Raw genomic sequence first — 16784 nt, forward strand, 5'->3', positions numbered from 1 at the left:
GCAAACGGGGCTTTCAACAATGGCTTTCTTCTTGGCACTCTTCCATAAAGGCCAGATTTGTGGAGTGCACGATTAATAGTGGTCTGGTGTGTTCCTTGGCCTTCATAATGCAGTTTGTTCATTAAAGTTCTCCAACAAACTTCTGAGGGCTTCACAGAACAGCTGTGTACTGAGATTAACCACTTAACCACTTGCAGACCGGACCATTTTGCTGGTCAAAGACCAGACCACTTTTTGCGATTCGGCACTGCGTCGCTTTAACCGACAATTGCGCGTTCGTGCAACGTGGCTCCCAAACAAAGTTGACGTCCTTTTTTTCCCACAAATAGAGCTTTCTTTTGGTGGTATTTGATCACCCCTGCGGTTTTTATTTTTTGCGCTATAAACAAAAATAGAGCGACAATTTTGGAAAAAAAACACATTATTTTTTACTTTTTGTTATAATAAATATCCCCCAAAAATATATAAAAAAACATTTTTTTTCCCCTCAGTTTAGGCCGATACGTATTCTTCTACATAGTTTTGGTAAAAAAAAAAAATCGCAATAAGCGATTATTGATTGGTTTGCGCAAAAGTTATAGCGTTTACAAAATAGGGATAGTTTTATAGCATTTTTATTAATAATTTTTTATTATTTTTTTTTTACTAGTAATGGCGGCGATCAGCGATTTTTATTGTGACTGCAACATTGTGGGGGACCCATCGGACATTTTTGGGACCATTGTCATTTATACAGTAATCACTGCTATATAAATGCAGTGATTCCTGTGTAAATGACACTGGCAGTGAAGGGGTTAACCAGGGGGTGGCAGTGTATGGGGTTAAGTGTTCCTAGGGGTGTGTTACTAACTGTGGGGGGGTTGGGCTTTCATTTAGTGAACACTGATCTCTGCTCCAATCACATGGAGCAGAGATCAGCGTCACTAGTTGCTAGGCATAAAGGAGAAATGCTGTTTACACGGCATTTCCTCCATTCGGCCGCTCCGTGAGACGATCGCGGGGATGCCCGCAGCGATCGAGTCCGCGGGTCCCGCGACCAGACTCACGGGGGTCCCGACCAGCGCGGGAGCACGCCGCCGGCGGCGCGCTCCCGATGGCAGGGCGGCATTGAATATTGGACGTACCTGTACGCCAATATGCCTGCCCGTGCCATTCTGTCGACGTACATCGTCGTGCGCTGGTCGGGAAGTGGTTAAGGACCAGGCTTATTTTTTAAACTTGTTATTTACAAGTTAAAATCCTTTTTTTTTTTTTTTTGCTAGAAACTTACTTAGAACCCCCAAACATTATATATATTTTTTCAGACACACTGTGGAATAAAATGGAGGTCTTTGCAATACTTTATGTCCCACTGTACTTGTGCAGCGATCTTACAAACGCAATTTTTTGGGAAAAAATATACTTACTTTTTGAATAAAATAAAAAAATAAGAAAATCGTAAAGTTAGCACAATTTTTTTCATATTGTGAAAGATAATGTTACGCCAAGTAAATTGATATAATGTCATGCTTCAAAACTGCGCCCATTCACAGAATGGCGACAAACTTTGACCCTTAAAAATCTCCATAGGCGACATTTGAAAATCTCCCAGTTTTGAGTTACAGAGGATATCTTTTGCTAGAATTATTGCTCTCACTTCAACAATTGTGTAGATACCTCACATGTGTGGTTTGAACACCGTTTATATATGCAGGCACGACTTACATATGCGTTCACTTCTGCGCGGCTCACTTTAAAAAATTGTTTCCCTTATTTTACTTTTTATTTTTATACTGTCCCTTGCATTGCATTTGAATTACTATTACTATTAATGTAAAATCCCTTGCACTAGCAAAAAAGCACAACAGGACCTCTTTAAAGTGAGATCTGGGGTCAAAGAGACCTCAGATCTCATATTTACACTTAAATGCAATAAAAAATAAAATAATATATTAGGATTTTTCCTATAGCTTGCCTGTAAAATCCTTTTTTGGAGTACATCATGGGACACAAAGCAGCCATTACTATATGGGCTATATGCCACCTACTGGTGAACGAACACTGGCAAGTTAAACAAGTCCTCCCCTATACAACCCCTCCTATACAGGAAGTACCTCAGTTTTGTAGCAAGCAATAAACTTCCCAGACAAGAGGGGAGGGATCTCTATGTCCTGTGGGGCACGCCAAGAAAAAGATTTTTACAGGTAACCTGTAGGGAAAAAAAACTATTTTCTTTATCGTACATCACGGGACACAGAGCCATTACTATCTGGGACGTTCCAAAGCAATGCCCTTGAGGGGAGGGAGACACCATTGCAGAAACTACCACTATTACGGATTGTAATACGCTGAGACCAAAGGCAGTCTTTCTCAATTTTCTAGACATCCACCTAGTAAAAACCCTGGGGATGTATAAACCAAAAACCAAATGGTGGTCTTGCACACCTGGGTCACAGACATCTGATATCAGGTGGCTTAAAATACTCCCCCACACCTGGTAGAGAAAAAAAAAAAAAAAAAGGGATTTTGCCCTTTAAAACTATAGGCATCATTGACAAACTGGCAGATCCACTGCTAAATATTCAACTTGGATGCCCCATGCCCTTCCGGCAACACAAACCGGGATTCCTGGCCTGTACCAGCAACTCAAGTAGATCTTGAGCGCCTGAACTACCCTCTAGCATATGTATCTTTCTCCTGTCGACTGTGGATTAGGAGAAAAATAAAAGGCAAGACATGGCCCTGATTAAAGTGAAAACTAGAAATCACTCAAAGGCAATAAAGCTGGATGAGGATGCAACAGCACCTTATCCTGATGCGAGACCAAGAACAGCTCCTTGTATGAAAGGGCCACTAGCTCTGGCACACTACTTTGTAAATAAAGTGCAACCAAGGAAGCCATCTTCTGGGCTAAGGGACTAACGTAGTCTCCCAATTGGTTAAAAAAAAATGGCCTATGCAAAGACAGCCAAGAGCGAATAATCCCAGTCCCAAGAACGGCAGAGTGGCCTCACATTTAGGACTACCTACGCTACACGCTGTATGAAGTATGAATCAAGGAGTGAGAAACAATGGCCTCTGGAAAAAACTGAGTCTTCAAGGAGCGATCCACACCAGATTTGCTATGTCAGTGTACCAAGCCCTCCTGGGCTAATTTGGCTAACACTATTATCAGTGTTACCACCTCCAAAATTCTTCGCAAAAGATGGAGTAGTCGAAACAGAGTGAAAGCATCAAATAAGGGAGAACTGGTCCCTATGGTGTTACCAGTGCATCTGCCCTGATTACTGGTGGGACTTTCGTCCCAGACACAACCAATTCCCACTTGTTGTAGAACTTGGAATCTAGTAGATCCACCTGCAGAGTTCCCCCTGCCATTATTCTATGTACTAGCCATAGAAATGGCCCTTCTTGTACTGTCTCAGACAGAATGTGGTTCACTTTCCTGAGCCACATGACTCCTGGTACTGGCCGGGTGGTTAGTATATATGCATCCAGAGGCATTTCTGGATTAAACCTACAATTGGTTTGTCCCCAAATTCAGAGCAAGGCGTACTGGCAAACAATCCATGATATTGATGGGCAGCATTTTCTTCTGTGCAGACCAAGTCTACTGAACTATAGCCACCTTCAAACCAACTGGAGAAACTGGCATCAATGGTTATTATGTTTCCCATCCTCCAGATTATGAACCCCCAACCACCAATTTTAACTCTGCAATACCCCGGGAACAGAGCCCTCTGGAGATCCAATGCCTGGGTGTTCATGTTCCGGACAGAGAGAATGATCCTCTACAAAAGACCTGGAGTAGGACTGCAAGTAGGGTATGTGCCTTGACCTAGATCCAACTTCCTCCTGCAGAAATGTATCAAAGGAAAATCTGAAACAGACTGCTTCCTGAACAAACATTATTGAGCTAGGCACCCCCTGCATTTTCAGCAAGTGCAGCACTGGGGCTGGGAGCTTTGTGAACCCTCTGAGCTTTGGCCAGCCCGTAGAGCAGATTCACAAAAAAATTTGCAAAAAACAAAACAAAAACCTTGATGAGCTTGGAAAAAGCAGCACATGAAGATACGCGTCATTGATGACTATGGACCCCAAAATCGACCTCTCACAAAGAGGTCAACACTAAATGGACAGAGCCTATCTGAAACAGAATGATGTCCAGTGGCTTAAGATCTAAGCTAAAACCTTATGTCCCCATTTGGTTTTGGGACTACTACCGCTTGAGCTTTAATTTATTTTTTATTTATTAATGAGCCCTTATGCTCCATGAGTCAAATGCAAGGAATTTCCAGCCGTGCATTTCAGTCACTGTGCATTTTAGCTAGTTTGCAAGCATGCACCTGCTTAACTGCACTTGGGCCCATACTAGTCCTGCAGGATTTAGCCAAGCACATATGCATCCAACGCAGGCTCTATGCTGTTTCAGAACAGAGAAAAAAGAAAAAATATGCCTCTGCTGGTAAAACGCACACTATACTGGACACACAAATCCTTAAAGTGCACCCATGCCCATGTTTTTTTCAACCATGTGTATATTTAGTGCCTTTAAGCAACAAGTTTGCGACCATATACACTGCACCTGCCTTCCGAGCAGTCAAAGTTAACTGCTATCAGCAGGGGTGTATTGTACAGGCCCCCCAGATTAAAGCAGTAAATATGCAGCATATAATCGTGATTTGTCTGCCACACAGTTCTCCCATAGTTAGTACTCACACTTTGTTAGTATCTATTAGCTGCCGTTATGTCTCCAGAGGCTATGCTGAACCAGTCAACCACATGGCAACATGGCTGCCCTTCCACTTTCTACCTATATAAAGATAGGCCATACTGAGCGAGCATGCGCCATCTAGTGGTTGGAGTAGAAACAGCAGCCCACACGACTAAGAAGTATACAGCATGATTAAACAGCCCACTGCTCCCAGGGGTCACCGGGATAACAGACAGTCAGATCTCTCTCTTTTTTTTTTTTTTAAAGAGAAACTGCAAAAATGCAGGCTTACCATTCCCAATGCAGGACTCTTAACAGGAGTCCAATCTTCACCCATCACAGTGAGCTGTCATAAAAGACCTTCAGAGACTGGGTCCCCCTTAATCTTGGGTCCACTCCCCTGGGACCTGTATAGCACCCTGCAGGAAAGCACTTTGGTCTGAGCAAACACTGCACAGGGTTACATTATGCAGGGTCCAGAGCTGCAAGGCTGCATTACAGGCAAACCTTGAGGAATCTCCTCTCCTTCCAATGAGGCTCGGGTACCATCCATTTTGGCTGACAGCTTTTCGATTGGATCAGATTGAAGTCCAGGATTCTTAATAGAACCGTCCAGACCTCCAAGTATGCTCCAAGAGCACATGTATCATATCAGTGACCACCACCTTACAGACACTGGTGAAAAAACAGAGGTAGTTTCTGTGAGGCCTTCTTGTTTGATTGATTTGCCAGTGTCCATTCACCAGTAGGTGGTGTATAACCCAGATAGTAATGGCTGCTCTGTGTCCCGTGGTGTACAAGAAAGAATGTTTTTATTTTCAATAATAAAAAAATAATGCTCCTTTAAGCTCGTTGGGCGGAAGTGACGCTTGACGCCGCTTCGCTTCCATCATCCAACTTCATTGAGTCGAGTGGGGGCCATCATTCCCTCACTCAACACAGTGCTTCAGAGTGGAAAGGATCAGATCGTCTCCACTGCTACCGACGGCTCCGGTAAACGGCGGAGACAACCAGAACGAGGCAGAAGGGGGGCAGGCAAAAGTGATCTTGTGGCGAATGTGTCATGAAGACTTTTATCTGAAAGTGGACCACCCGCCTTTTAAGAATATAGCGGGGTTATGGCAGCAATCTGCTGCCATAACAATGGTATTTATCACCAACGTGTAATGATGGGGAGCAGTCCGAAAGTGGCTAAATTACACACAGGTGGACTCTATTTAACAATTAGGTGACTTCTGAAGTTAATTGGGTCCACTAAATTTTAGTTAGGGGTTTCAGAGTAAACTGCACACTTTTCAGAAATGTATTTGTAAAAAATATTGAAAAACATTTATTATTTTCCTTCCACTTCACAATTATGTGCCATGAATACATTTTCAAGGCACTGTATGTAGAATCAGCTAATACAGTATACAATACTGTGTTCCAGAAGCAGGACAGGGGCTTCCTTCCCACTTCCAGAACAAAGTCAAGTCCCAGCCAATCACAGCAAGCCTTGTACTTTATGAACTAATACAAGGCTTACTCTGATCATCCAAATTGGAGAAGTGGGCAGATGATGTCACAATCTCCACCTCAGTCAATCAGATGAATGGTAGAGCAGTGCTCAGTCCAACTTGATTTTGTTCCGGGAACAGGACAGGAGTCCCTGTGCCTCTGTCAGGACATAGCACTGTATACTGATGCTATATACAGGCCCAAACAAACTATTAAAAGTCATAGTAAACCTGGAGTTACGTTTTAAGCTGGCCATACACCATGTGAATTTTGATTAACTGTACAAAATTCACTATGTGGGTGGCTCTGTTCTCTTACCCAATTTAAGGAGCCAAGGGAAAAAAATTCGGCTGAATAGTGGCTGCATCAAATAAGATACAGCCACTGTTCTGGTTTTATGGCAGCTGTGGGTAACCACTGTCAGAATACAATAGCCCATCAGAGGAGATTTGTCCACCCATGCTGTTAGTATGGATGGAGAAATCTGTTAGATTTCAGACTTAAAATGAAACCTAATAGTGTATGGCCAGCTTTACAGAGGTAGAGGGTATGTCATCTTTGGATAACTTACAGGTAACAACTGAACAGAGGGGACAATAATAACAGTGTTTAAAGCTCAAGGAGAGTATCATCACCCCTATTACAGAAAAAATTATCCATATCCCTGTATATTGCATTCCCCCAGATGCCCACCTAAGACTTTCTTTTTAAAAATTTAAAATTATTCGACATTCCCTGCTGACACCATTGGATTTTGCCCCCCTTCCCTCACTACTGGCTACAGCTTCCTTGGCTGCCCCAAGCTTAAAATTTCCTTCAACTGAAAAGTTAACCTAGTTTTCCATGAACCCCAATTCCTCCTTCCTGCACCAGTTTCTCAGCCACTTGTTGAGTTCCCTAAGAGCTTCTGCTGCCTGTCTGGTGTGGCTTGATGTACAGGCAGCATTTCTGAGAATACCACTTTGAAGCTCCTTTTTTTAACATATATCTGCATTTAGGATGTAACATGCAAATGCCCCCACACCCCCAGCTTCACACTGGGGGTTCTTCTCCCCTACAGCACCTGTCACTTTTAAATACTGTGATAGAGATCTGTGAAATAAACTAGAACAGTTAAAATAAATGAGAAGATAAAATGATGCATGAAGACATTTACTGACAGCCTTACCTCTCTATATATTCACCCAGAAGCTGTTCCACAGCAGAGGAATAGGTCCATTCAGTCCCAACTTTCTTGGTATAGCCTGGAACTTCTTCATTCTTTTTAACGAATTTCAAATTCAAGCCTACATTTGCTTTTTGCTCTCCATGTGGACTACAAGACAGGACACAAGACTGAATAAGTGTGCATTTCAATGAAAAAGGCACATCTCTAGGTTGTTTTTTTTTAATTGTACACACAGCGTCACACAAAGTAAGAAAAAGCTATCAGATTATTTCAACTGTATTGGCATTACAGGTGCAGAAAAAAAACAAAAAACTTCTAGCAAGGGCTTAAAAACATTTAGAGCATCAGAAACAGAGCTATTCTAGATCACAAAACTACTAATAAGAAAAATAAACAAGCTTTCAAAGTTGATCTTTTTTGCTTAAAATGGAATTTGTACTTGTATGAGATGGAAAATGATTAAAGTGGCAGCAAACTGCTGGGTGTTTTTTTTTTTTTTTTTAACCTGAAAGGTAAGGTCATAATGTGCTAGTATATATTGCATTCTTTCATCAGAGCGCATGCACTGGTGACGTCACCGGCTGCATGTACAGTACATATCTCCTAAACCAGGGGACGGCAACCTACAGCCCGCACCTGGCCCGCTCCCACTAAATGTCCAGCACGTCAGTGCACCCGATGTTTCTCTGGTCTCCTTGTGGTCTGATTGGCTGCTCAGGCCACACAAGCGGTGTTTGCTGAAGTGGCTGTGCATGTGTATGGTGACTGGGGAGGAGGGCGATGGCTCAGGTGGCTCAACCCAACCGAACCTCACCAGAGGACCACCCCCATCCAGGGAATGTGTACTCAGAGGAGGCCCTGAGGCTGGAGGGACACAGACAAGCTTGCCATGTCATGCTGTATGCGCTGACCAGTGCCAAACTCTTCAACCGTGTCCCATCAGATACATTGTGCAGGTGAGAGCTGGGGGCTAAAGAGGACCTGTCCCCTGACTGTCTGTCAATAGGTTTTATATGAGATGACCCCTTCCCATCTTGGCATCACTTGCCGTTACCCTATAAAGCCCCCCTCTGGTGCTGTGATCTCCGCAATCTCCCTTGTTGCTTAGTTTCTGGCGTTACCATCCCCGCATATTCTTCCAAGTTAAGGAGTCTTCGGCCTTCTTGATAGGCCACACTGAGATGATGCAATTCACCATCTGTACACAGAATTGCATGTGGAGGACTGTCAGGCCCCATTCACACCCAACATAGCAGCAACATGCATGCATTTTCTTTGCGCGTTTTTTTGCATGCATTTTCTTTGCGCGTTTTCACGTGGTGCACCTAGGTCACCCTGGCCTACTTGAATGTGCGCCATGGAAGTTTCTACACCTTTTAGGGCAGGGGTCAGCAACCTACAGCCCACAACCGCGTCCGGCCTGTCAGTGCACATGATGAAGTCACCTGCACCTGGCCCCCGGGCATTTTAAGCAAGAGCGGAGCAGAAAGCTGAATGAGAACATGGGAGACGTACACAGCAGCACCGATAAGACAGTGGGAGCTTCCGGAGTTAACGCTCCAGGTGACTGGCTGCTAGGTGGTCCTAGCAACCAATCACCAGCCTGTTGATATGAAAAATAAACCCCAGAAGCTTCCGCTGTAGTATCAGCGCTGTTGTGTCTCTCTCCCGTGTTCCCATTCAGCTTCTGCTCCGCTCTGTCTCCCTCTCTGCATGGGGCAAGGTAGGAAAGGGCAGAACTGGGGGGGGGGGTGTTATATGCAGGCGGTATGTGTGGGGGGGGCTGTGTAATATGCGGGAGGGCTGTGTAATGTAAATGTAAAATATGAGGTGATCCCTTCCTCCCTTGACATCAAGTGTCCCCCTATAAAGCCCCCCCTCTGGTGCTGTGATCTCCGTAATCTCCCTTATTGCTTTGTTTCTAGCATTTCCATCTCCGCATATCCTTCCAAGTTTAGGAGTCTACGGCCTTCTTGATAGGCCAGACTGAGATGACGTAATTTGGCCATCTATACACTGAGCTGCACTCGAGGGGACTGTCAGATGGCACTCACACCTAGTATAGTGGCAACATGCATTTTCTTTGCATGTTTTCACATGACGCACCTAGGTCACCCTTCTCCACTTGAATGTCCACCAGGGAAGCTTGGAGATTGACCCTCTCTATTTATCAAGTTTATCATCATAACTAAAGGTGAAAATAAAAGATAAACCTGACTATTGAGTTGTATTTGCCTGGGAAATCTTTCAATGGGGAGCCGGTCACAACTAGGGATTCCCTCACTTTGGATGGATTTACTCCAATTTCCTGTTTTGGCTATGGGACAGGAAGTAAAATGGGAAATCACACAAACCTTTGTTCTGACAGGAGAGAAGAGACAGAGTAGTAGTAATTACGAACAGAGATATGTCTCTTCCAGTCAGCCCCACCCCCCGTTAGAAACACCCACGAGGGAACACATTTAACCCCTTGATCACCCCCTAGTGTTAACCCCTTCCTGGCCAGTGACATTTACACAGTAATCAATGCATTTATATAGCTCTGATCGCTGTATAAATGTCAATGATCCCAAAAAAGTGTCAAAAGTGTCCGATCTGTCCTCCGCAATGTCGCAGTCCTGATAAAAATCGCAGATCCCCGTCATTACTAGTAAAAAAAAAATAATCATAATAAAAATGCCATAAATCTATCCCTTTTGTAGATGCTATAACTTTTACACAAACTAATCAATATACACTTATTGCGATTTGCTTTCCCCAAAAATATGCAGAAGAACACATATTGGCCTACACTGATGAAGAAATAAAAAATGTTTTAATACATTTTTGGGGATATTTATTAAAGCAAAAAGTATTTTTTTGTACATAGCGCAAAATATAAAAACCGCAGAGGTGATCAAATACCACCAAAAGAAAGCTCTATTTGAGGGGAAAAAAAGGACATCAATTGTGGTTGGACATCAATTGTCAGTTAAAGCATTGCAGTGTCGTATCGCAAAAAATGACCCCGTCATTAAGGGGGAAAATCTTCCGGGGCTACTCTCCCCCCCCCCCCCCATCAGGAAATCATCAGCAAATTTCACATTCTTTGCTGCCTGGGTGGGGGGGCAGCCATATAAATACACTTTTCATCAGCACTGGCATAGGAGGGGTGAGAAAGAGCATTTCCCATGTAGGAATCATCAGTATGTGGTCTTGTAGTCCAGCCACAAACCTCATATGCAGGGCTGACAATGCTGCATTGTATTTCAATGCAGTGGTGACAGCACTGTGGGCCTATGAAATTAAGTTTGGTATGGCCTGTATTTCTGCCAGGATCACCAGGTATCTTTTACAACTAATAAAAGTCTGACAAAAAAAAAAAAAGACAAGAGGGGCAATGACACCACAAAGCCCCTTGTTCACTCATGCCTCGACTACTGCAACTCCCTGCTCACGGGATTACCTTTACATAGGCTATCCCCCTTTAGTCTATGTATACTGCTGCCAGGCTCATCCACCTTACCAATCATTCTGTGTCTACTAGTCCTCTCTGCCAATCCCTCCACTTGGTTCCACTCACCCATCTAATGAAATTCAAAGTACTAGCAATAACTTACAAAGCCATCCACAACTCTGCCCCCAGCTACATCACTAACCTAGTCTCAAAATACCAACCAAATCATTCTCTTCATTACTCCCAAGACATCCAGCTCTCTAGCTCCCTCGTCACCTTCTCCCACGCGCATCTCTGGGATTTTTTCCCCAAGCCTCTCCTATCCTAGACTATGGAAGTCCCTAGTCTGTCTGTCTGTCTGTCTGTCTGTCTATCTCCTACGCTTTTAAACGATCCCTCCTCTTCAGAGAAGCCTATTCTGCCCACACCTAACAACTGTACTTTTATTTTTCATCAGATCATCCCTCACAGTTAATACTTTTTGTATCTCTTGACCCTTTCTCCTAGATTGTAAGCTCTATGAGCAGGGCCCTCTGATTCCTCCTGTATTGAATTGTATTGTAACTGCACTAGCTGCCCTCATATCGTAAAGCACTATGACAACTGTTGGCACTATATAAATCTTGAATAATAATAATAAATAATAAGGTTTACAGTTTTTGACCACACTTACAGTTTAAAGGATAAGCATTAAAACTAGTGAACACCCCTATGTGTACTGTGTCTTCTACTAAACAAATAAAAAAAAAACTGCTATATATCAACTAGCAAAATGTAAGTGGTTATTACAAAAGTGAGCTGTAAGTGAAAGTAAAACATTATCAGAGACCAGTGAAAAAGTCGTACTTAGTAAAACAAAAAAAAAATAAAAAATTTTTGTGATTATATTAACTTACTTTCGTTTGGAGCCTCTTCCAATAAAAATGCTTCCTGAAAACCTGGAAACAAGGTATCCATTCACTCCAAGACGACTTGCCAAAATGTATCCAGGGTTATATTTTACAGAAAATTTCTAAACAAATGGAAAACAATAACATTAAAAAAAAAAAAAAAAAAATCAAATATATGTGGAGGATGGCCTAGCAAAATAAAAGGAACTTAAAAAAAAAACGATATGAGTTTGAAAGTCCCAAGGCCCTAGAAGGTTCATTTCCGCGCTCTGGTTACACACTTAAAGTGTTACTAAACCCAGTAATGGGAAATAGTTAATCCGCCCCCCCCCCCCCCCCGCACAGTGCTCACAGCTTATAGATCATCTTTTTACAATCAAATTTTGCCATTATATACCTTTTTGGATGATCTATATACCACGGTTACATGATAAACTGCACAGTTTCTTCAGTGCTGAGAGTTCAGGAAGGAGGAGATTTTCACTTCATCCTGTATACACGCCCACATGTGTGATGCCAATATCATGTGACCTGGCTATCTCTGAGAACAATTATTCATGCCAGCATAAAAAGACACAACTGGGCATGTGCAGGTTGGCTACTTTGCCTGTGTTAGCTGGCTTTCCTCAGATAGTGTAGGAGGGAAGGATCTGTGCACACATGATAAAACAGCTTTTTTACACAATTTGGAAGATTAACCCCTTAAAGAGGGATTCCGCCCAAAAAAAAAAAATATTAAAAGCCAGCAGCTATAAATACTACAGCTGCTGACTTTTAATAAATGGACACTCACCTGTCCCGGGTTTCAGCGATGCCGGCAGCCGAGGCCAATCGACCGCTCGGGCCTCGGCTGCTGCCGCCGCCATTCGAGGTGAGGGAATCAGGAAGTAAAGCGAATCGGCTTCACTTCCCGGTTCCCTACTGCGCATGCGCGAGCCGCGCAATAGGAAACCTCCGTGCTGTCACTGGAACCCGCGTGTGTCCCAGCAGACAGCGCGGCAGGGCAGGAAATGGCGTAGACTCCCGTGGAAGTCTATGCCCGGAAGTGGGTGAAAATACCTGTCTTTGACAGGTATCTCCACCCCCCTCCCCCCTGAAAGGTGTCAATTGTGACACCGGAGGGGGGGGGTTCCGATCAGCGGAGGTTCCACTTTAGGGTGGAATCCCGCTTTAAGTTCCACAGTGAGTGCAACAAGCATGCTATGTTGCATATACAGTGATTTTACTGTTGTGGGTTTAGTAATACTTTAACTCTACTGGCTGCTAAGATGGAGCAGGAAGATATTTGTTCCTTCCACATTTTGGAATTGGCAGCAGTCAATAATAGACCGATTCAACTGTATGTCATTTATCAAATGTACTTACAGTCTGATTGCAAAAAATGGATGTACAGCCAGCCCAAGCTCTAAATAAAGCACTGAACCCCAGGCAGATTGGTCGCATTATACTAGAATATTTCTAAGAAACATCCTACTCTACTATAGCCCAGTTTAACGCATTGATCAATCAGGTTATTCCTTAAAGCGGAAGTAAACTTTCATCAACAGTAACTATTTTTATTCATTATGCTGATGGCATTAATAAATAGGAAAGTAGGTTATTTTCAATTGTTTTTTTTCCTTTTTACATTTCTTTAGTTATAGCTTTCTTGTTTAAATGTGTTGTAATTGGCAGCGTTGTTTATTTTTATTCTTTTAAAGCGGAGGGAGCTTTGTGCGTTACATATATTTATATTAGGCTAAACTCAATATGGTGCAACTTTGACAACAATAAAGATTTTCTACAATTTAAACTGCGGTGGTTGGTACATGCTCATTTGTCTCTATATGGTTTTGAGTGGATTATTTTGAGCCATTGAGACCGGATCATAAATTGATAGCAAGGTATAAACCTTTATAAAATAGCCTACTTTTTGTATTGTTGCTAGAAGTTAGTGCAGCTGAAATTAACATTCTAGACATATCACAACTAAGCCATGAAAAGCAAGGCTAGCGAGGATACCGATACTGCAAGTTCAGATTACTTTTTAGTCCTGTAAATATGAACAATTTTTTGGTGTGCACCAGTTAATTTTTGCACTCACAGTTGTGTTGCTGATGGCATGTAATTATTATATAACAATGACTTTAACTTGACATCTCTTTTAGTTGATTGTCATCTGGCAGCGCCTGAGTTTTTTGTTGGTCTTGAAAAAATGATGACACTTGTGAAAAGATTGCTGACCCCTGCTGTAAAGATTTATGAGTGTCTGTAAAACTCCCTCTTGTGGAAATGTAATTAGAAAGTATTTTGTGAGTACAAGGACAGTGTCAAAATATATTCAGTGTGTATTGGAAGTAGGCTTGGATAATATTAAAAGAATAATTCCATTAGTATGGTAAACGTTATGGTATAATGCAGTTGGTTGCTCAGCATAGGAGCCATTCACAGAATGCTTTGCTTTTCTGAATGAATGCAAAGCACAAGGTGAAGAGTGCGATGTCACCACCCTGTCTCTCCACCTTGTTCAATCAGAGAACACTTTGATGCCTGTGCTGAGCGGCTGACCTCTGTTCACACTGCATCAGGCCAGTCAACAAACATAGGACCTGGAAGCAAGTGGAGAGCACTGAAATATTGTGGTTACTTCAGTGATTTCCAGCATTCACGGCCATCAGCCAGGTATGATAATATGCTGAACTAGCGTAACTATGTATATGGTCTTTATAACTATGGTCTATACCAGAGATATGCAATTAGCGGACCTCCAGCTGTTGCTAAACTACAAGTTCCATCATGCCTCTGCCTCTGGCTGTCATGCTTGTGGCTCTAAGAGTCTTACTATGCCTCATGGGAATTGTAGTTCTGCAACAGCTGGAGGTCCGCTAACTGCATATCCCTGGTCTATACATTATATCATAGGTGCATTTTAAATGATAGAGACAGAATATCAAACAAAAATCCAGAAAAAAAACACATAAAACAAACATGTTATCAATTGAGTTGCAATTTAGTGAGTAAAATAAGTTTGAATTTGATCCCCAAGCAAAAAATTACTTAGTACTTGGTGGAGAAACACTTGTCGGCAAGCACAGAGGCAAGATATTCTTGTAGTTGGTTGCCAGGTATAAACAAATCTCAGGAGGGACTTTGGTCCACTCTTCTTTACATATCTTCTCTAAATCCTTAAGGTTTCTTGGCTGTCCCCCTCCATACATTTTCTACAGGATTAAGGCCCGGAGACTGGCTAGGCCACTCCGTGACCTTAATGTGCTTCTTTTCAAGCCACTCCTTTGTTGCCTTGGTGGTATGTTTTGGGTCAGTGTGATGCTGGAAGACCCATCCCACGAGCCCATCTTCAGTGTTCTGGATGAAGGTTCTCACCTAAGATTTTACAATACATGGCCCCATCCATTGGTTCCTCAATGTGGCAAAGTCGGCCTGTACCTTTAGCAGAGAAACAGCCCCAAAGCATAATGTTTCCACCTCCGTTTTTGACTGTAGGGATGGTGTATGTATTAAGGTTCTTAGTCAGCATTTTTCTGCCTCCAAACATACACATAAGTTGTCGTTGGGAGGAGCTTCTTGAAATTTACAGGATTAATCTGTGTACCACATGAGCACATACTGTAGCCAGTCTGTGGGAGCCAGAATTATTGTTGGTTGGTAGAGGATCAAATACTTATTTTACTCACTGAACTAAAACTCAATTTATAACATTTGTATCATGTGTTTTTTCTGGACTTTTTGTTGATATTCTGTCTCTATTATTTAAAATACACCTATGATAAAAATAATAGACCCTTCATTTTTTGTAAGTGGGCAAACTTACAAAATCTGCAGGAGATAAAATACTTATTTCCCCCACTATATATACCATGCCTTGAACTGTTCATTCAGCTTTCCAGTCTACCCCTGGGTATAGTGGAAAGATCTTTTCAGCTGTAGGATCTCTAAAAAAAAAAAAAAAAAAAAAAAAAAAAAACTAAGACTGGAGACAGAAGGCTGATCCTCAAAATTTAGGGTAGTACACACTGCATAAGGTGTGAAACAACCCCCTAAAATTCTGCAGTGATGGCAGGAAACTACGGTGTCTGAAGATTGGCCTCTTCAAATATAGGCTGTAGAGATGCTAAATTGGAGTCAGATAAGTAACCTACATTTAAAATGCACATTTTGTCACGTTTAAATGCCACGTTTAGCTGCATTTTGACGAGTTTCCGTTCAGAAGTTTTCCGTTCAGTTTACTGCTGTAAATGAAACAACTTGAAATGCCTCTAAACTCAGCTTCTGAACCCATTTTTTGGCGTTCCAAAAAAAAAAAAAAAACTAAACTCAAATGCCTAGAAACGTCTGTAAATTACCCTGTATACATGTACTCATAAGATAACAGAGGAGAGTTCAGGAGAAGTTGCAAAAAATGCCCAACTGCTCCTAAATGTCTGTTTAGCAGCAGCAGTGTACATGAGGCCTTAAGTTCCCTTTCCCCGAGACCTAAATGGTAGGAATGGCCATTTTCACTACAAATAAGGAGCGCTGCTTCTGAATCTAAATGCATATATTTTTACAAAATCAATAATTACACTTATTTAAAAAAAACAAAAAACAGTTGGGAGCTTCCAGAATTTGCAAGAAATTGTGTGGAAAAAACACAGGAAAACTATGAAAAATAACATGGATACACATTGCAAGCAAGAAAAACAGAATAAAAAACAGCAATTAAACTGAGCAGCATTCAAACACAAAGTAGAGGAGTATTACTAAACTGCAATAAAACAACTTACATGCTGGTTCTGTATTAAGGCATCTAGCTGCGGTTCACAAGGAATGTTAAATAGAACACGAACTCTGTTCTCACTGAGAACATCAGAAGAGTCTTGAACCTATAGAAGAGTAGGCAAATAAAAAAAATAAAAAAAATAAAAAAAACATTTAATGAAGTTATAGCATTAATAAATAAAAAACAAAAAATAACCAGTGTTGTACTAGAAAAATAAGATGTGTTAAGCCAAGAAGCCAATCACTTGCTAGAATGAAAAATCTATATATTGGCCAGCACATTAAAAATACTGTTACAACAAAGATATAATTTATTTACGCTTTATAAATTAAAATAATCTA

At 41.9% G+C, this 16784-nt stretch overlaps 1 protein-coding gene across 3 annotated transcripts in view; it reads right to left on the reverse strand.

Moving 5' to 3' along the window:
- The window catches only part of XRN1 (5'-3' exoribonuclease 1), a 155979-nt gene that overhangs the window by 51604 nt on the left and 87591 nt on the right, over positions 1 to 16784 (reverse strand). For all 3 annotated transcript variants that reach the window (XM_077488212.1, XM_077488211.1, XM_077488210.1), the window contains exons 23-25: positions 16448 to 16546; positions 11691 to 11806; positions 7359 to 7505 (exon numbers count right to left, since the gene is read on the reverse strand). In XM_077488212.1, coding sequence (XP_077344338.1) covers positions 7359 to 7505; positions 11691 to 11806; positions 16448 to 16546 — 362 coding nt within the window. The remainder of the gene's footprint in view (positions 1 to 7358; positions 7506 to 11690; positions 11807 to 16447; positions 16547 to 16784) is intronic.

Source organism: Lithobates pipiens, unplaced genomic scaffold (assembly GCF_037356315.1).
Source record: "Lithobates pipiens isolate NorthernLeopardFrog02 unplaced genomic scaffold, aLitPip1_a1.2 Scaffold_18, whole genome shotgun sequence".
NCBI classification, from domain to species: domain Eukaryota; kingdom Metazoa; phylum Chordata; class Amphibia; order Anura; family Ranidae; genus Lithobates; species Lithobates pipiens.